The following is a 21,054-nucleotide window of genomic DNA, read 5'->3' on the forward strand; positions in this document are numbered from 1 at the left end:
AACCTTCAATTCATTAATTTATGAGGGGAATACATTAAAAAAGCAAACACTTCAATCTCTATCACCTCTGTGTGTCTTTTAGGTACTTGGTGATAATTTAAAAGGCGCTTTCTGGTAACGTAGGGTTGCGGGAGAAGCTCGGGGTAAATTGTAGGAGCCTTGTATAAGCCGACATCTTGTCACTTCAAATGGATTCAAAGATTACTCAAACATACATGAATGGCTCAAAACTGGCTCTCCAAGTATGTTTTTAATGAGGGACGTTGCAACATGCATAGTAAAAGGATGTACCCCCCCTTTAATGCTCTGTATTTTGCTACGTCTTCTTTGTTATTTGCCATTTCTAAACCTGTCTGACATTATGCACCTTCCACACCTAGTGAACATTGAAGAAAGTACATAGAAATGTACATTTTTACAGTAAGTCTATTGAAAGATTGCCTCCTTGTTCTCTCAGGAATTTTCTTTCTCCCTTTTTTATTCTCTTGTGATCATAAATATGAATTCTCCATTTCTTTTTGCCTTACCTGCACCCTAACACCAGCACCTTGCACTGCCGCATGAACACTCTTCACAATTCTGCAGCTATATAAGCTAAAATAAATGTAAGGCCAACGGGAACGTGACATTATAAGAAGGAAACCATGATAGAAATGCTGTCATCTTAGACCGTTTACAGGCAAAGTAGGCAAGGCCTTGATGTGACAGTGAAATGAATGAAGAGTGTTCAGTCCACTTACATCAAAACTGTTTAATTAAAACTTCTATTCAGCTCAATGCATTCGTCCTCATTAACAGACGACTGGCTTTGTCACGTGTTTCTGCCTCCCACTAGACCACAGCAAATGGAAAGAGATCAGAAAGAGAAATCACACTTTTCATTCATTTATTGCATCATTTTGGTACATTGCTTTCTGAATTAAAACACGTACAATAATACACGTTTGGAATAAATGGTTGTAGACTAGACTTTTGCGAAGTCGGGGTGTACTGTGTCATATCTTCAGCTTCATACCTGGCGCAGTAAGTGGGTTGAACGAGGGCTGTACATGGGCTCTACAGACACCCCTGGTCAATAGAGAAGTCATGTACAACAGCGGTCCCTCCCCTTTTTGATCCTACAGACCAATGTTCTGGTGTGGCGGTGGGTATGGGCGCACGTGCTGGTGTTTTGATCATGTTTCAATGGCGTATAGAGCCCTGCACAGCACTCGTCAATACCAGAGCCAGCGTGTGTTCTTTCTCTCGGGGCCAATGTTTAAGTCACAGTGGAATAAAGTTTGTAGTTTGTCCAGTAACAGCTTGAAAATGATGCAGCCTAAATGCTGAAGGAAGTACATGAGGCTGCGTGCGATGTTTGATGTGAAGATGAGCAGAGGAAAGGGGAAGAAGCAACAAGTACTTGCTGTCACACCATGCCTCAGTCTATCCCTTCTTTCTAAGCCACTCCCCTGTGCCGTGGCCACGTAAGCACTGGAGTGCCATTTGTTTGCACACAAGATGTCACACTCCTCTGCACTAAAGCTGTCGTTGCGCCAGCCGGAAGATCGGGTCCATTTTCTTTAAACTGACAGAGGTTTTAGTTGATAATTTCAGATAAATAAACTATGGTAGCTCAGTTGGTGAAAGATCCTGAGTGAGTGAGTGGTTGGTGGTGGTCAGCTGCCCTGGTCTACCCCATGGTAGCTGTGGCTACAACAGTAACTTACCCCCCAAGTGTGGTGGCTTGCAGTTTAGTGTAGAGTGAATCGTGTTGAAATCAAACGCGTAGTAGCTGTGATCATTGCAAATGCTGCCGCCAACGTGTCATTCAGAAACGTGCATTTCAAGGACTTAAGAGTCGCTTTTGCAACTCAATGTCAGATATTTTTTTCTCATCCTCCTTGTGCCATCCCATATTAATGTTCATATTCTTGCTGGTTCTTTTAACTTGGGATCTGAGTCTACACATTTAGCAATATGCAAGTGAAATATGCAGGTTGTTTAGCGTTTTATGAACTAATTCTCCTCATTGTTGTGCCACAGGAGACAAGCAGCGCTGCCGCTGATAACAATAAATATGACACTCTTCTTCTTTATGGCTCCCAGCGGTGTCGTTTGCTCTTAGCTTATTTCACTATACGCTGGGTCACAGTAGTTAAGACGCAGAGCAGTGTCACACAGCAGGATTGTTTAAACTTCGCACTGCACTCATTTGCTTGTGCCCACATCACCAGCGCTCTCATGCAAAATAGCAGGATTTGAGGCTTAACAGATACACTTTTAAGGTGTTTTAACTCATTCTTTCATTTCAATATTACCTCAATTGTTACCACTAAACAAAAAAGGCAACTGTGTTAAACGCGTGTATTTGAGTTTCAGTACCCTATACATCACTTAAAGCAGAACTAAGTAACTCATGCCCCTAGATGCCATAAGCGCCAGTGCAAGTGTTGTAGCAGGTTGCGTTTTTTTACTCATTAATTGTCCGTGAGAGTAAATACTACACTGACAGAAAATACAAAGGAAGAGAGGGATATTGTACATCCATTTGGGCTGTAAATACTGTTGAAGAGGCGTTAGCCCGCAGTTAGCGTTGCATGTTAGCCTTCTAACTTCTTCTTCGTGATTCCATTAGTGTGTATTGGGGCCTCTGACCCGGAGGCAGGAAAGTTGCATTTGTGGTTTTCTGGCCAGAGGCACCAGGGGGAGATGAAAGACCCTCCAATCATCCCATTAACACTTGTATTACCCCCAGAGTGACTACGAAAAGGATTTATTAAGGTTAACAAGTTATTTAGTTCTTCTTTAATTGACAATCTTTGAAAGTCAAGTCTGCAGTCGACGTTAAACAAAATATTTACCGTAAAGAACGCAGTAAACATTGTGAAATATGTAATGTTTAAAGCATGCCGTGTCCCAGAAAGAGCATTAAGCATTCGTAAATCTCAGGGAAGAGGTTATAGCTTGTGCTGGTTTGGATTGTGGGCATTCCCTTCAATGCAAGTCCCATGCTGGCGCTTCAGCCATTGTTTATTCTGTGTGTAGCAGTGTTGCCGTTGTAGAACAAACAAACAGCACTGTCCACCCACGAATCAACTTATCTAAACAAAAACCGGAGAAGCACATACATGTTAATAACACAAGTCACCAGCAGATCAATCAACCTCCCTTGGCCATAATGTGCTAATTTGTTCGGTACAACGTTAGATGAGCCCCATCACAGCATCAAATGAAGCAAAATGTGATGCCTATAATGCTCATTTTTCTTATTACCATCTCCATTACCTGTGTTTTAGCTCGCATTTAGTTCATTATGTGTGTTCGACAGGCGCGCTGCTTTAGATTAATGAGGTCCAATGTAATCCCTGTTTATCTGATGGCGCGGCGTAGTTCCAGTCTTGTGAACACAGGGCTGTATCTGGTGTGTATCTGCGCTAACAACACACACACACACGGCACTGTCATCACCGGGACAGACAAAAGGCATTCCTCCATATCGCTCAGCTCTCTATTTCTAGTCTACCCCACACCCCCGCCCCGCAGTGTTGAGAGAGTGCAAGACAGCAGTGCCAGACTCCCCCCCCCCTACCCCCCCTTCTCCCCTCTATGGATTCTGGCAGGATCTTTTAAAATGAGCTTTAGGAAGTGGGCCTAATCCAAGGTGATTTATCTAAATGGGACGTTGGTGTGTGGCTGCATGTGTTTACTGTCTGTACCGCTGTCTCTCCGAGTGTGGAGGCCCTAACAGCAGCATTGTTCATGGGCGTCTCTGGGGTGAGCTTGTCTCTTTCATCTGCCCGCCCACGCACAGCATAGATGTTAAAACATTTATTATTGCTCCAAGTGAACCCACATCAGAGGCTACGTGAGCGGGTTCTGACTCCTCCGTTATGTCCTGACAGCGGGTGACGGCTAAATCAGTCACGGCAGACGTTTGGCTGCACTGCCGCTTCTCTTGCAGGAGGTTTCGTCAGAGGTGCAGCAGCTGGATTTGCCTGACCTGGGCTTGAAGCTTCTTTATATTTGTAAATACAATGGGAGGACACTTGCTTTAGTTGTTGTTAATGTGTCTTTTGGAAGGCATTAGTTAAAAAAGAACATATAAGCTCTCACGTCAACACTTGAGAAAAAGCTTTGTGGTTAAGAATGTATAGACGGCTGGACGTGGCAGTGTGCACAACAGAACTGTAAAATGTCACTTACGTACTTAAAGGGACTATACAGAGTTTAATCATGTTAAAATAATGTATTTTCCTCCCCCTACATGTTCCAGCCATGTCCTAATGTGTAGAATGAGCCCAGACCTGTTCACCACAACTGCCTCAAAAATCATTAACTGTAACTCAAAAAGGTTTTAATTCGGTCCGAAGTGCCGTCATGCACGAGCTTAATATAGAAGGTGCAGTAACACGAATGACCCGAGATGGCAGTAGTGAGTATAAAATGGCAAACTTGCATCTAGCCCCTTTAAAGAGTGGACCATATATGTGGATTTTGAATTATGCTACACTCCATCTACTAACATGCTAAAAAAAGACATCAGTGCCTGTCCTTTTAAGTTAAAGCTATGTAAGATACAGTATGCTGTAAATATTTCATGATAAGTGCGTATGACACATTACACAAAAAACATAGATAGCTATAGTTAGATTTTTACTCAAACTACACAATTTTTGCTAGTTTGACATTTGTGATGTTCATTGTTTCACTTCCTTATTAGACACTGGCAGGAGGTGGCATACATAGACGTATACATCTTTAAACTGTTGCCGTGCCAACCATGTTATAGATACAGATGGCGTCGAGCTAAGTCATAAATGCAAAAGGATTAAAACCTGTCATATGCACTTTATCAACCTTAAAAGGAATAGGCCACCGTTTTTACATACGGAGATATGTTCTTACCTTAGCTTTGACGAGTTCTTTAGGACCTGTCTGATCTTCACCCGTGCCTTCAATCACGTAAACACAGCGCAGACGGCGTTAGCATTTAGCCTCTCCCCCTCTCCACTATAGCTCCAAAACTGCTCAAGATAGAAGCTACCAAGCTCTTCCACGTCTTCCCTATTTAAATATGGTATGGCAAAATTAAACAATGTGGATTTTCTAAGCAGATAAAAGGGGGGACTATATTGTAAGGCGTAATAATACCAGGAGTAATTTGGCATCCGCACAGTAAAGTGAAGATTACTGCGCAGTAAATTGAAGATAACTGCGCGGATTTCGAACTACTCCTGGTATTATTACGCCTTACAATATAGTTCCCCCTTTTATCCGCTTAGAAAATCCACATTGTTTAATTTTGTGTAATTATCCTTTGTAGTGGAACACTTCACGTAACCATATTTAAATGGGGAAAACGTGGAAGAGCTTGGTAGCTTCTATCTTGACCTGTTTTGGAGCTATAGTGGAGAGAGGGAGAAGCTAAATGCTAACGTCGTCTGCGCTGTGTTTACGTGACTGAAGGCACGGGGGAAGACCAGACAGGTCCTAAAGAACTCGTCAAAGCTAAGGTAAGAACATATCTCAGTATGTAAAAACGGTGGCCTATTCCTTTAAGGCACCCATGTTCAGTTGTAGTTGTTGCATCTTAGTTGTTCCTAGGAGTGCATCCTACACACATTACCTTTAAACGACATAAGCAAAAAATGTAAGGGAACAAAGTAGTTTTATGAACTAATTATGGTCGTTGTTGTGCCACAGGAGACACACAGCGCGGCCACTCATAACTTTAAATATTATAACACACTCCTTTGTGGTTCTCTGTGGCACACTTTGCCATATAAGCAGTTTTATACAGTTAAGAGCTAAAAGCAGAGAGCGAGAATCCGTCAATATGTAAGTAAGTAAGTAAGTAAGTAAGTAATCTTTATTTATATAGCACCTTTCACAGGCAAAGGCCACAAAGTGCTTCACAACACAGTAAAAGCAGAAATTACATACAATATAAAAAAGGGGTCACAGCAACACAGAAAACATAGCAGCCCAAAAGTAGCTAATTAAAAGCTTGAACAAATAAATGTGTCTTAAGTTTGCATTTGAACGAATCAACAGAGTCAATACAGCGCAAAGAGGGTGGAAGATCATTCCAGAGCCTGGGAGCAACAGCCTGGAAGGATCGGTCGCCTCTAGTACGAAAACTAGTACGTGGAACCTTAAGCAGGTTCTGATCCACAGACCTCAGAGCCCGCGCAGGGGTGTAAGGCTGGACCAGAGCACTGAGATAAGACGGAGCCTGACCATGCACAGCTCTGAAGGCTAGAACCAGAACTTTAAACTTGATCCTAAAAGACACTGGCAGCCAATGAAGCTGTTTTAAAATAGGGGATATGTGGGTCCTCCTGTTTGTGCGGGTCAGAATTCTCGCTGCAGAGTTTTGCACTAATTGCAGTCGAGAGAGCTCCTTCTTGTTAAGACATGAAAACAAACCATTACAATAATCTAAACGTGAAGACACAAATGCATGGATGACAAGCTCCAAATCATTACGTGAGACCATATTCCTAAGTTTAGAAATGTTCCTCAGTTGAAAGAAGCAGTTCCTGGTTAGCTGCTTACAGTGCTGCACTAATGACATGTCTTTGTCAAAAATAACTCCCAAGTTACGAAGGCTTGGTTTCGCAGACTGGCCTAAGTCACCCAGGAACTGTTTAATCCCTGGAATTGAATCATCAGGTGCGATTACCAGGGTTTCCGTTTTGTCTGCATTGAGCTGCAAAGAGTTATCGCTGAGCCACTGTTTTATTTCCACTAGACAATGGAGCAGAGAGTTTAACTTCTGGATTTCGGACGGTTTAAAGGAACAGTAAAGCTGGATATCGTCAGCAAATAGGTGGAAAGAAACATCACTGAACCTTTTGATGATCTTTCCCAAAGGGATCAAATACAACAAAAACAAGACTGGACCTAAAACGGACCCTTGAGGCACTCCACACAACAAACCCACAGACTCAGACATTATTTGGTTAGCTGTAACACTAAAGCTACGCCCCGATAAATATGAGGAGAACCACTGTAGAACTGACCCCGACAGTCCTACTTGATCCCTCAGTCTTTTCAGGAGAACCTGATGGTCAACAGTGTCGAAGGCTGAGGACAGATCCAAGAGAACTAGAACAGTGTGTTTCCCAGAGTCAGCAGACATCATAATGTCGCTGGACACTTTCAGTAAGGCCGTTTCCGTAGAATGTTGTTTACGGAAGCCTGACTGAAATGGCTCGTGGATGTTATTTTGATCCAGGAAGAATGTATGCATTCTTGTAGATGTTTGTTTCTCCACTTCCAGACAGTTCAGACAGTTTTAAGACTCTTATACAGTCCCAATCCTTCCCTACATCTGCCCTAGATAAATCTCTTGGACAACTCCCCCAATTGGACGGCAGAGAGGTGCAGCTTAAGCTGAGGGCAATCCCAGAATGTACTCTTATCTGCTATAGGCCATATTAGTCTTATTTTGGATTTGTTCGTCTCTTTGGGATTACAAATTAAACAGCACACCTGATGCAACCACGCGGGGTCACAAAGTGTAAAAGTCCCAGTTATAGATTGCATAAAAACAAAAACTAATAGGGAAGCAGAATCACAGTTAGTAAAGAAGTTGTAGCTTTCTTTAATGCTTTTTAATAATCAAACACATCTTTATCATCATCTTACACTGTGTCAGTTATTATAGTTGACACACCCACCCCCTCCTCTTGCTCTCCAGCGAGTGTTTTTGCTCTGCGATTAAAGAGCAAAAACGTATAGCAAGAGATCGAGCTTATAGCAAGAGATCGAGAGGTAAGAAAAGCCTTCAGAGACATGTAGGACCTCAGGAGGAGCTTTTTGGAAAATATACAGGAGAGGAGGAGAGGCTAATAACATCTTTGCTCTTTTTACGTGACTGAGCGCACGCACAGAGACCAGACAGGTACGCATAAACTCGTCTAAGCTCAGGTAAGAACATATCTCACTATGGAAAAACGATGGCCTGTTCCTTTAAAGCCTCTAACTGATTACTAGTGTATCTACTACTTTATGGCATCTAGGATCTTTTTTTTAAACTCTTTTGTTCTTTAACGTTCAGGAAGGGCATCTTCTGTAACATCCTGAAACGAAACCAAGAAACGGATGTAATGTCTGAAGTGACGCCGGAGGCAAAAAACACCAGTAAAGACGCTCATGTGACATCCTTCTTTTCCATATTTTATGCTTCCTTTTTAAGTCCTTGTACTGGTATAATTTTTGCTGCAGAAAGCCCCTATGCCCTCAATGTCTTTCATCATATCGCCTCTCCCTATGTCTCTCTCCCTCTCCTTCCCCCCTCTCTCGCTGTAATGTTGCTGAGGAGACTGTAGAGTGTCAGGCTGAATCAGACAGATGAGCTGAAGCAAAGGAAGAGGCTGAGAGCAGCACTAAACACACGGAGTCCGCACCTGAGGGCTGCACTCCACGCACTTTATAAACAGTAACACACGGCTCTGGGCGTCACATGACCGCCATGAGACGAAACACTCAAAGAAACAAAATGTAAAGTGTGTCTGTATGATTTCTGCAGGGAAGGTGGGTCACAGATTCCAATTTGCATTTATAAAGGTTCAGAAATGCTGATCAATTCAAGCACAATAATATTTTTGTCAAATAAACCATGAAACTATGAATCGCATATTAGTCATTTTAATTTACCGTATTTTCCGGACTATATGTCACACTTTTTTTTTCATAGTTTGGCTGGGGGTGCGACTTTTACTCAGGTGCGACATAAACATCAAAATATATAATTTCATGTTTGTTATTTTCACACTGACAGCCGCTAGAGGGTGCTGGTGGTACAATGAGAAACAAAGCACTTAAAACGGTAAAGTTTGGAGTGAGCACTTGAGGGACTGGCGAAAAGCAGAGGTTACTCGCAATGTACGCAATGAAGAAAACAAAAAAAGCTAATGGCGGGCTAAAAGCTAGAGGCACGAGTTCGCAACTGGTGCTTCAACAACGTGCTGCCGGGAGAGGCTTGCCAACTGTGCAGCTATGCCTCCATGCCCAGGTAGTTGCCAAGGCTGGCGCGACTTAAACTCAGGAGCGACTTATAGTCCGGAAAATACAGTATTTATTTACAATGGCACAGTGAACAAGTAGTTCGGAACATTGCTCCACAGCAACAAGGTCCCAGGTTTAATTCTAAGACTGTGTGAGCCTCTCAGTGTCCGGGTGGGTTTTCTACAGATGCTCCAGTTGTCCCTCTTTACCCAAAACATGTACAATAGGTTAATCCTGCACTGTGATACTCCTGACCACAAACTCAAGATCCAGAGATGGGTCCAATGCAGAGAACAAATTTCCCTATGGGGAAAATAAAGTGCATGTTTTATTTTTATTTTTTACCAGAGATTTTTCTTTGAAGGGTGGCTCTAAGGCAGAGTAGTCAATTTCCGCTGTGAGTTAAACAAAATTTGTACAACTGAAAAAAAAGAAAACATTTTAAGAGAAACCTTTTAAAATCAACACTTTCTCTTCTCAATAACCAACAAAGCAAGTGTTGGATATCGAACGCTACTGTTTTTTCTTATGCCGAGGCTTAGTGCAACAATATTTAGTGTCTCGCAGCGGCACGTCCGTTCATTAAGTCCGGAGCCCCTGCTGCGTGTGTGCAGCGCTCTTAAACACACACAGACACACAAAGGCCACCTGAAGAGTCTCCTCCTGTGAGCTGTCACCCCCCAGCACACATGTCTTCTTTTGACTCTATATTAAAGGGGTGGGCTCGGCGCTTCCTGCGGCTCGGTCTTCTGTCTGACAGCTCTGACAGTGATAGGAATAAAATGGGTTTTCTGAGAACATTTAGTCGTATAGAGAAATTATTGAGAAGTTTGAGTGACAACTGAAATGCAACATAGAGTATATTAAAGATAAGACAAAGCATTTTGTGAATGTGTTGTGCAGTGACTCGTGGTGGTCAGAGAAGCTGTTAGCTCATAATGGAAGTCACTTTTACACTATAGCTTATATAGCTATGGAGATTGGAGAGTGAATAAATAATGCAATGTAAAGTGTTTTGAGTAAGGTAGTCCAATAAAAACAGATAAGCCACAACTTATCCAATCATTAGTCATTTAACCTCTTAACCCCCGCCTTAACCAAGTCCATTTTCTCCAGGTCAGCTTTACCACAATCTAAAAGGCTACAGCCTATAGGCCAGTGTAACGCCTCACTTGCCACGCTGTTCTTGAGATTTCGCTGTTGAGTGCCAACAATCCAGACCATTTTTCATGATATTTGTAGCACCACAGCGGATTCTATGCTATCGTTTGAAAGACGAGACTCTAAGCTCTCCGTAGGTTTAATTCTACATGCCTCGGCTCCTGAGAAATCCAAAGCTACACAGAGGCTAGCTTGGATCAAAATCACAGTTTTTTTTCCTAGATTCTGAGATAATTAGTGTTTTATCAAACACTCTCCTTTCTGATTAACTCCTCTCTCCTCTGTTCTCCTCTCTCCTCTGGCACTAGCGTTATGGGAAGAGGCAAATATCGAAATATTTCCGTTTCAAGTCAATTCTCAACGACATCATTGTTGACACGTTTTGAAACGGCGTGTGCCGCAGATCGATCTTTTTCGCGTGTGCATTTAAACAGCCTGGTTCTTGGATTGAAGACTAAACCCGGATGTTTCTCAGTCCTCCTTGGACTGATTTTGACTATTTAAAACTCAGAGAAACATTAAAATCTCAACGGTTTCGATCTTTCCGTGGGAAGCCTCTCTGCTTTGTCAAACGCGCTCCAGAGAGCAAGAGGGAAGTGTCGGGTTTACAGCTGTTCGCTACACAACACCACGCCCCTGCAGACAAAAAAAATTTAGATTGTGACTTCCCAAGTTTTTGATCGTCATCTATTTCACTTTTCTGTTCATCACAGAGCTACCCAAATCACACATAAGGTGTATTTGAGTGTCTAGTTTTGTAATTTAAAAAAATCCACAAAAACAAGTTTTTCCATTTTTGTTGTGTGAATTTAAAACAATATTTTTCCTTGCATTTATGTCGCGTTGTCACTTTTTTGACATTTGTTTTCATTGCTTTTTTTGTCACTTTGTTGCCACGTCTTATGTGGCATTTTTGTCACTTTTTCGTCACATTTTTCAGCACTTTGTGCCACTTTACTGTTATTCTTTGCTTGTCTTTTTGTTGTATTTTTCATCCTCATTTTCATCTCATATTTATCCCTATTATGTCGCTAGTTTTTTTCAAGAAGCTTTTAGATTTGGGTAAAGCCAAACTGGAGAAAATGTGCTCTGTTCAGGCGGGGGTTAAGAGGTAAAATGATCATTATAACTGTGTTACAACTTATATCATTCATCCATTTGTAAGTTACATTAGAGTGCTGACTAACAATTGATGAACTACTGGAACAGAAGCTGAGCCTCACCACAAATATGTATCAAAGTTAAAATAAGCTTTGCATTATAGAAAGCAGTTGGAAAAAATAAGTCTGTTTGGATAAAGCGGGTGACTTTTTTGAGGGTTTTATGATGCAAGACGACTTCATCTCTTTCATTCACACTCTACTGCTCCCCTGCTCCGCTCCCCGACAGCCAGAGGTGAACGTAGCTCAGCAGGAAAGGTCTTTTTATGCGACCTACACATCCACACCCTCAGATCACTAATAACGCAGCCTTATTTTGAACTACACAGAGGAATTCCTGGCGAAATGCGAGAGGCAGGGATTGTTAACACCGACCAATATCAAGGTGGCTAAGTGTGTTTTCAGCTTCCCCCCAGAAAGATGCCAATGTCTCACTCCTGCTCTCCACAACACACAATGAGCCGCGAGTCTATTAAGGCAGCCAACACAAAAACATCTCCTCCGTCCAAAAAGCTACAGAGAGCAATGCTGCCAGAGTCTGAACACACAATATCCAAAAACCTGGCTGGATTTACACCGCAGCAGCACTCCACAGACAGCCGCAATTTGAGAGGGTTATTGCAACATGTCTCCAAAGCATGAAATGTGTAAAATGTGCCCGCTGCCAATGAAAAGTGAAGTACTAAAAAGTCTCCGTGACTTTGAGAAGTTTGGTTGTGACACAAGGAAAACTTCACAACAGCTGATTGTTAAGTGTGGAAATTCATTGCTACTGCTTTATAAGACCAACTGTAAAACCATTTTGCGAATCACCAATTAAACAGTATGACATGCTAAACTATAACCACCTGCAATCAAGGCATTTAGCACTATACTGAAAACTAATGCCAGGTTACACGGCAGGTTTTTGTTTCATTTTTGCAGTTTAATGTGATCATTCCTGTGTATTTGCCATAGTTTTATAGCAGTGAAGAGGCAATTCAACTAACATAATTCGAAATAAAGTTGTTGATTTTCTTTCTTTTCTAAACATAAGAAAGAGTCTGATATCCCAAGTATAGAACTGGGTCTCGCTGTTATGGTAAATGGTAAATGGACTCAACTTATATAGCGCTTTTCAACCTTCATCAGGCCCAAAGCTCTTTACAGCAAGTCACCCATTCACTCTCTCTTGCCCAAGGACACAACCCGTGACTTTCCAATCACAAGGCGACCCGCTCTACCAACTGCGCCACCTTTGCCCCACATGTCCAGTATGGTTGCATGGGAACAGTGAATGTTTATCTCTTATTATAAAACAAGGAACTACAACAAAAAAAGCTCGAAAAATGAAACAAAATAAGAAAAGCAACGAAAATAGTGATGAAAAAGCCACAAAAGAGCAACAAAAAAGTGACAAAAGAAGCAACAAAAGAGTGAGAAAGGAGTGACAAGAGCAACAAAAACATGACGAAAACATGACCATGAACAACAATTAAAAAACAGCAACAACGCAACAAAAAAGTTAGGATCAGTTTTGTGAGAAGCTTTTAGATTTGGGGGAAAGCTGAACTGGAGAAAATGTACTTCAGGGTAAGAGGTTAAAAAAAAAAAGATCACCAATACTACCAACTTTTTCGACTTAACACAGCGTTAATGGTTTCTCAAATGTCCCTCTTCTCATGACCGTACAAGATCGATATCTCAGTTTGGGCCTTGAGCTCAGTATTTAAAGAGCTCATGGCGATGAAAAGTAACAACACGAGCGGTGCAGCGTGGTGGAAACAGGCCTCATAGTGTGTTTATGCGCGTGCATGTGTGTGTGTGTGTGTGTGTGTGGGCGTGTGACAGGGCTAACAAGCTAAATATAGCCTTCTGGGTTATCTCCTCTGTGGGCACAGCCAGGCCGTTGTTGCTTCACATTATTTACGTGTCTGTGCGTGCGCCCTCTTTCCCTTCATCCCTTTCTTTTATTTCACCCCCCACCATCCTTTTCCAAAAACACATCGCTCCCTCTCCCTCTCTCTCCATTTGACTCATCCTCCTTTTCCTTTCCTCCCTGTGCTCCTCCTTCCATCCCTCTCTCCTTTACAGCCTCCCTCCTGTATGTGGTTTTATCCCAGCTATCTTTGCCTTTCGTTCTGACTCTCCTCTTAGCTCCACACTACTACAGCAGGGAGATCCAGCTCGAGCATTACAGCCTGCAGTCGTAACCTATATGCATGCATGTATGGCTGAGTATATCCACCACACGGGCCTCTCTCTGACCTCATAGCCCACTCACTGCCAAAGGGGGCAGTTAAAAAGACCTGGACTACAGTGTTGCACTAGATTCACTGTGCAATCTCCATCTTTGGGTGGTTCAGCAGTGGTCACATAGGCCCTGACATTTAATATGCACAAAGTTCACTCAAATGTCATCTATGGCCCCTGTCTATGCAAAGATAGAGGTAGAAACAGGGACACTACCGTCATTGTGTAAGAGGTGCTGTTTACTGCACACAGTTATTGTAGAAAACCGCAGCTAAAACTGGGAGTGCCGGAGAGATTAGGGAAGTGGGTGTTCGAAGGCGTCTGAGGTTTTTCTTTGTGTGTGGTTCACACTGTACTATACTTTGTGCAAGCAGAATCTTGTATTTTCTCTTTGAAAAGCAAGAGAAGTTTAAATGTGGTAGTTTAAAAAAAAGCGCCGTTTGGGGCAAAGCAAGATCTTTTTGAGCGCAAAATTGTTGTTTTCAAAATGACTGTAATATGCAGAACTATATGAAGAAGAAAAAAAGTGTAATTAGTAAATCCTGCATAAGCACAAAAACATATACCCTGCAGAGGTTTTTCTCTTTTCTTTTCTTTCAGATTGAATTTTGTTCACAAACAATTCAGCAATGCAAATCAACAAGTACCACGGCTCATTAATAAGACAAAAGGAACAAATCAATGCAACTAACAATATCATCTTCTGCAGAGGCAAGAATGTGTTGTCTTTAGAAAGAGAATGCCCACCTGCTAATAACATAATGGCATTTAATGACTTTTGTGGGCAAGTAAATGTATTATTATTATGCCACAATATTTTGCATGAAGGAACAGTAAAATGTGAATGCACCTGCTGTATGCATTCGCCTGTTACTACTGCTTATAAACAGCCCCCATCTCCTGCTTGCTTCACCCTTGTACATTATTTTGTCTCTGGGCTTTTCCACAGTCTCTCTCTGTATTTTCCCTCTCCATCTGTGTGTGTGTGTGTGTGTGTGTGTGTGTGTGTGTGTGTGTGTGTGTGTGTGTGTGTGTGTGTGTGTGTGTGTGTGTGTGTGCGGCGCTCACAGCCCTGATCCTGACCGCTCTCCCAGGTTTATGAAATGCTAGCAGCTTAGCAGATGGTGCATATCGTATTCTGGTCGGCGCGCTGTGGGTTTGTGTAGCACAGACGACGGCTTACGATACATGTGCGCCTTTAGTCGCACAGACACTGACACACAGGGCGCTCGGGCTGTTATGAGGAAACGGGGAACAGATGAGCCGGCAGAGAGTTAAACAAGGCGGGATAGAGGTGGTAAAAAAGAGAAAGCGATACTACGGTAAGTGCTTCTCGCACATACACTTCTTGGTGACTTGGGTATAAGCCATGGTTATATTTTGTTAGGAGCACTGAGCAGCTTCAGTGGTAATGAGGTTCTGAGGACTCAACTTTACTCACACAATTAGTATTTCTTTATTTTTCGTGCCATGTTTATATGTTAATAATTCTGAGCTTGCAGGCTAGTTGTTGTTAGCATTGCTGTGACAGTGTAAGTTGTGGAACATGCTCATGAACTCATTCCTGTGATGGAGTGGGATGTTAAAAATTATACATTTGATAGTTGAAAGTTGAAAGTTGAGGACAAAAATGTAAAGAGTTGGTCAATTTAGAGAGATCGTCATATGGTAAGTCAGTGGTTTTTGTTTGTTTATTACCGGCCTGAGCTCAAAAACAGTCCTTTTCCTTGCTCACTTCTCCTGCTGGTCTGTAAATATACTAAGTACTAGGGATGGTGCTAATCAAAATGTCTCAAGATTTCTTGTCACTCGGTAAAGTAAGCTCTTTTTAAGTAAGGTTGTAGAGCACAAATTCCTGAGTATGTCAAAAAGTCTCTAGCTCATTCCTGTGCGGAGTTATGAGCTTTTAAAGAAATAACTAGAATGCTCACCCCAGCCACTAGGAGGCAGCTTAAATACAGAAAGGAAAGAATTCCACATGTGTCCAGCAGAGGGCACTGATATAAGAGGAGATCAGGATATAAACAACACATTATAATCACGTGGTAAAATGGACAGTCTGCCCCTGGGCGGCTGTGGTTACAATAATAGCTTACCACCGTAAAGTGCTGAGTGAATGAATAATGCCTACAGTGCAGTCTTGTGACACAGGCTTGTTAAGTGCAAGCCGAGGTCACAGTCCTGTCGGGCTCATTATTATTCATTGATTGAAAAAAAAAGTTTCCTCAATAGTATTTTCCCAATCAAAACATATTATACTGGAGCTTTTGTTTATGGACCCCAGCGTTACACTCCCGATATATTTTGGCCCCCAGCGAAATTTATTTGGAGACCCCTGTTGTAGACTGTTGATGGTGCTTATAGGTATATTACACAAACGCAAGTGGTCGTACGTGTTTCTGCTCGCGCCACAGAGGTGCTGACCCAATATGAACAAGAGATAATCCAATTACATATGGACAAGCTATGTATTTTCTTTTAGTATTGCAAATTATGTAAAAAATCTCATCTCGTGGGATTTGTATCTCGGCCCACACCCGCCAAGTGCACATGAATAGTGATAAACACGCAATCTAGGTTAAAATAATTGTGATATAAGGTTTATGGCGGATCGCCCAGCCCTACAGCCACATACAGAAGTCCATGCAGAGCAGTGCGCGTGTGCTGTGGGCGGGGAGCCCATCACAGAGCAGTCACAGCTTCTGAGCACTCCGGTCTAAATCAGTGTTAGAGCGTGAGAGCGGGAACAGCCTGATTGGACTCACCATGATGTAGTGCCTTTGCATCTCAGTCTTCTCACTGGCCAGTTTCTCACATTCCAGCTTCAGGCTGTAGCGGGCACACAGGACACATGCATTAGGACTTATTTGCATTCACTGGAATAAATTACAGTTTTAGCCCACAGTAGCTGGCGCTGAGGTCAAATGCAGTTTAATATTGTCTGGAAGTAGGAGCTTTATGCATAAGTTAAAAGTTCCTACTTCTGGGCTGCAATACACTATTTCTTTACTGTAGGGTAAACTATTGATTTTACTAAACCTTTCCACACAGTCCGTTATATTCGATATAATCAAAATTGTAACGTTTGTGTCTAAACAGGACTTAAAAAGTAGCTGCCGAATCAGGACCAAAACTAAAATTGAACTAAATTAGGAACTTACGAAAACGTTTACACATTTAGTTACCATGTGTTTTTGTGAAAGTGTAATATAAGGTATGAATCTCAGTTTGATCGTTTCCATGATCTAGATGTGATGCTGTCCCGCTGGCAGATTGTTCAGGAGCCAATTTTATCCAACATTTTCATAATAAATGTCGATTAATAATCAAACAGATCATTTATATAGTATGAAAAATTACATTTGTGATCCCACTGTATACAACACTGATAATCTGCACACTATCATTCATTCTCCTCATAAACATCGTGGGGTTTGATGATTTTTTTATTTTATTTATTTATTCATTTTTTTATTTAACCAGAGATCAAGAATCTCATTTCCAGGGGAGTTCTAGCCCCAAAGGGAAACAACCTTAAATTCAGTTAAAACAATCACAAGAGCAATAAATATAACAACCTCAATGGATGGTGTTCATTTATAGAGAGGCCCGTTGACTAAGCAGCTGAATGAAAGCATCAGGTAGACACAAAAACGTACGGACATGTTTGGATATTCTCTGGTGTCACATATTTACCTGTGATACTGAGCCTGAAGAAACTGGAACTCCTCCTTGATCCTGTCCAGCGTCTCCAGGACGGTGAACTTAAAGGACTGGCCAGGTTGCAAGGGGACCTGCAACAAAATACAGAATTCAGTTTGCGCTTAAATATCTCCAATGTTCACTACAATCATTTCTTTAACAAATTGTGTGGAAGAAGAAGTTCCACGATGCTTCAGAAGATGAGAAAACAAATAATCTAGTCATATTGAGATCATTGCGGTGTTTGAGAAAGTAATTTCAACACAGAAAGTTTTGTGAGATTTGTGTCTAAACAAGACTTAATACAGAACCAAAACAAGGCTAAAATTTAACCAAATTAGAAAGGAATATGACTAAAACAGAACTCGTGTACATTTTTAAGTTACCAAAAAGCATGTTTGTTTTAGGCTGTCAGCAAATAATTTGTAAACCCGAGTCAGATAGAAAACCATAGCGATTTTGCAATGCATTGTGGTCTGTGTGATATGAATATTGCGTAACCCAACACTGTGATAGGCGATTAGATTGTAAATCATATGTGCACCATCTTTACCAGTGTCTCCTCAATATTAGCAGCCACCCAGCGCTCACTAATGCGTTCTTACACAAAGAGCTCAGACTAGACGTTACATCAAATCACTAACCTTTAGAGAATCATAATGTCTCTCACCTGCTACAAGCTAAAGAAGACCTAAATAAAAGCAAGCGTCTCCCACGGGTCCCTGAGCTGCTCTCTATGGCTCTCTGCTCAGTGTGAAGTTTAGAAACAAGGCCACAGCGGTTGTTTGTTGATGTTTGCAGGCAGTGAAATCTAGAGTACAGCGTCTCTGAGGATCACTTTATTTAGTAGAATTGGGCTTTTGCCTATTTGCCTGGTGTGGTTTAATTGATTGAGCGCTGCAGGGCTCATGAAGGGGCCTGTCACACACTGCTGACTCTCTACAACCACAAGCACAAGCTATAGTGGCTCTGCCCGATCAAAAATAATGTCACTTCAACCCAAGCTAGTAATCTTGTAGTCCTTATGCAAACTCTGTGAACACTTTGGAACATTTAAAGTATTTAAAAGTAAAATAGGCCTATTTTCAGACCAGATCATTATATCTGACTTCTTGCAAGCTCATTGAGTACATTCAAATACAAATATCACACACAATACAATACTGTACAGAATGAAACTGTCTTGTGTCATTTTGATGGCAGAGTAATCGCAAATTATTTTGGCCCGATGTAGTCTCATAATGCATCAAACCTGCTAACACTATAGTTTAGACTTCTACCAACACAGTGTGAAATTCACATCACTCTATTATATAGTCCTATAATAACTAAGAGGAGACTGAATCTTTTCCCAAAGTTAATGCTCCTGGACGTAGCTAATGGCACCAGTAGCTCACATTACAGCCCCATCAGTCGGTCAGCACTGTACGCCGTGGTTACCGGCCTGTAGCTATGGCTAAAAGATTGTCGGTTTCAGTGGTGGGGCTTCATTAGTCTAGACAAGCACAATTCAATTAGATTTCAATTAGTCCAACAGAGGAGGTCAGAGACGCACTGGCTTCCCCAGTAATTAATCCGCTGAAACCTCGCTGAGCTAAAGTGCGCCGTAGAGGGGACATGTAGATGACTGGATGCTGTGTCCATTCTTGTGCATGAGATGAAGGGGGTGCTGTACCAACAGATCCCCACTGACCTTGATTCACACACCCACCCCCAGTGTCATGTGCGTGTGGATGGAGGGGGGGTCTGGCAATTGTCACAACGCGCACCCCAGAGAGGCAAAACAAACAACACGCACACACAGCAGAGGGCCGATCTGTGTGATAGATGGCACGATGGATGGACTCGGTTTGAAGGCAGTGATGGACAACACTGACAACCTCACAGAGAAATGAGCGGCGCCAAGAGAGCGCGATGATGAAAGAGTGTGTGCCGACGGAGAGAGAGAGTCGGCCATTCATCGCTCGACACTGAGGGAGGAGGAAGAGGATCTGCTGTAGTCAACACAGCTAGTCCCTCCAGTGTCCACTGCTCTGTGGTAATAGCACTCCCACCATCTGCTGCCAGCAACACACACAGACAAAGTGCTGCCGGCACGTTACATCAGCAGCACTAAGTCATCAACAAAGCCCATAGTCACAAATCAGGATTAGACCCGATCCCAGAGTCCGAGCGCTTGTGTGAACATGGCACTGATGGCGAGCTACTCTGCTTCCTTCATCTTTTTGAAAAAAAAAAAAAGTTGTATTTTTTCTATTTTCGGCTTGTGCCAAGCCAAAGAAGATTTCTCAACCCCCGGAGCAATAAAACTTTTTATTCCATATGAGCAAGAAGGAAATGAAAATTACAACAACAACAAAAAAAGAGTCAGAATCTCCTGAGGCAATGGCAGAAGAATTTTGTGCCTGCAATGAGCCTGTCAAAAATAATGATAAGTCTAAGTTAGCTCATAGTTATTTTAATTTGGGGGAGACCCAGTAAAACATGTCAGAAATGTTGTCTAAAGTCAACAATATGGATCACAGTGTGTACAAAGACAGGGGCATCAGCAGAGCCGTATGTACGTTGGAGAAACATTTTGTTATACGACTATATGTATATGCTCCGTGTCGGGACAGATGGCCGCGCAGACTGTGCGGGGTCCGATAGCCAAACGTCAGCGGCCAAAAAACAACCTACGATCTATGTGTTTATGTGCGCGGATCTGTGAGTGAGAAATACAACAGCACCGCACTGAAACCCAAAACTGATCCGGTTAATCTAGAAGCAGGACATGCGGCTGGTGGAGAGCAGGGGGGGCGAGAGGGGGATGGAGGGGGAGGGGGGTGTCACAGTGTGGGACAGAAGTCAATCACAATTTGGACGAAGCTGGCACTGGGCGCAAAGGGGAATTAGGAAAGGATTATCTGTGGGAGTGAGGGGTGAGCGGGATCACATAACAGGACGAGAGCTGGGTGCACTCACTGTACCATCACCTGTCTGTCGCTTCATATCAAGTGAGGGACACCGCAGAGACTAACACGGACCGTTTTAGAAGTCACTACACCGGGTACTCAGTTTACACGATACAACTATGTTACAAGGTTATTACTAGCTGTGAACTATTATTGTTTAAGAGTGTTACAATTAAAAAATTACAAAAACAAAACAGACTTATCCATCTTCTTTGTACGCATGCGTTATTTATACAACTATAACAAACATTAAGCATAGCCAATCCAATATTTCTGTCATTAAAAATGTCTAACACCATCTAATTTGATTTAATAATTGTACTTGCCCTTTAATTGTTGGGTATTACTGAACATTAGAGATACTTTTCCGGTGTTCAAAGTTGTGTTTACAGTCGGGCCTGTCTGCAGTGTGTCAAATGGAAGTGGCGGGTGAAGCAGATGCATGTTTTCCACTGGAGCTCCACAGCAGAAACTGATCCAGATGTGGGGCTGGGAAGGATTTGGAAAGCGATGATTCTATCAGTCTGTTGTCTTCCGTCGTTCTATTTAGCCCGTGGCACACTCCCGGCCCATCCACTAAACGGGCCGCATGTCTGGGCACGGCTGCATTTATTTGAACACCTAGCAAACAAACACTTAAACAATCTCTCCTGTTCTACTCTCTTCGCAGCATTATTCCCACCCTCTTACAGCTTTTGTTCATGCTTTTCGCTGTTCCTCTATGCGACAAGCAGAGGCACATTCAGCAGGGCCATAAAATAATAATTGGCTGGTGAAATATTAAGGAATAGATGAGAAAGAGTGTGGCGGCGCAGTGTCAGTGCCCCGTGTGTACCCATCAGTGAGTG

General features: G+C 42.3%; 1 protein-coding gene across 3 annotated transcripts in view; it reads right to left on the bottom strand.

Annotated features, from left to right (window-relative positions):
* tle2b (TLE family member 2, transcriptional corepressor b) overlaps positions 1–21,054 on the bottom strand; it is a 245,645-nt gene that overhangs the window by 217,894 nt on the left and 6,697 nt on the right. For all 3 annotated transcript variants that reach the window (XR_013793773.1, XM_079574583.1, XM_079574582.1), the window contains exons 2-3: positions 17,247–17,344; positions 16,316–16,379 (exon numbers count right to left, since the gene is read on the bottom strand). Coding sequence is in view for 2 of the 3 variants with exons in the window: in XM_079574583.1 (XP_079430709.1) it covers positions 16,316–16,379; positions 17,247–17,344 (162 nt within the window). In the remaining variant the exon portion in view is untranslated. The remainder of the gene's footprint in view (positions 1–16,315; positions 16,380–17,246; positions 17,345–21,054) is intronic.

This window comes from Gobius niger, assembly GCF_951799975.1.
Source record: "Gobius niger genome assembly, chromosome: 17".
NCBI lineage: Eukaryota > Metazoa > Chordata > Actinopteri > Gobiiformes > Gobiidae > Gobius > Gobius niger.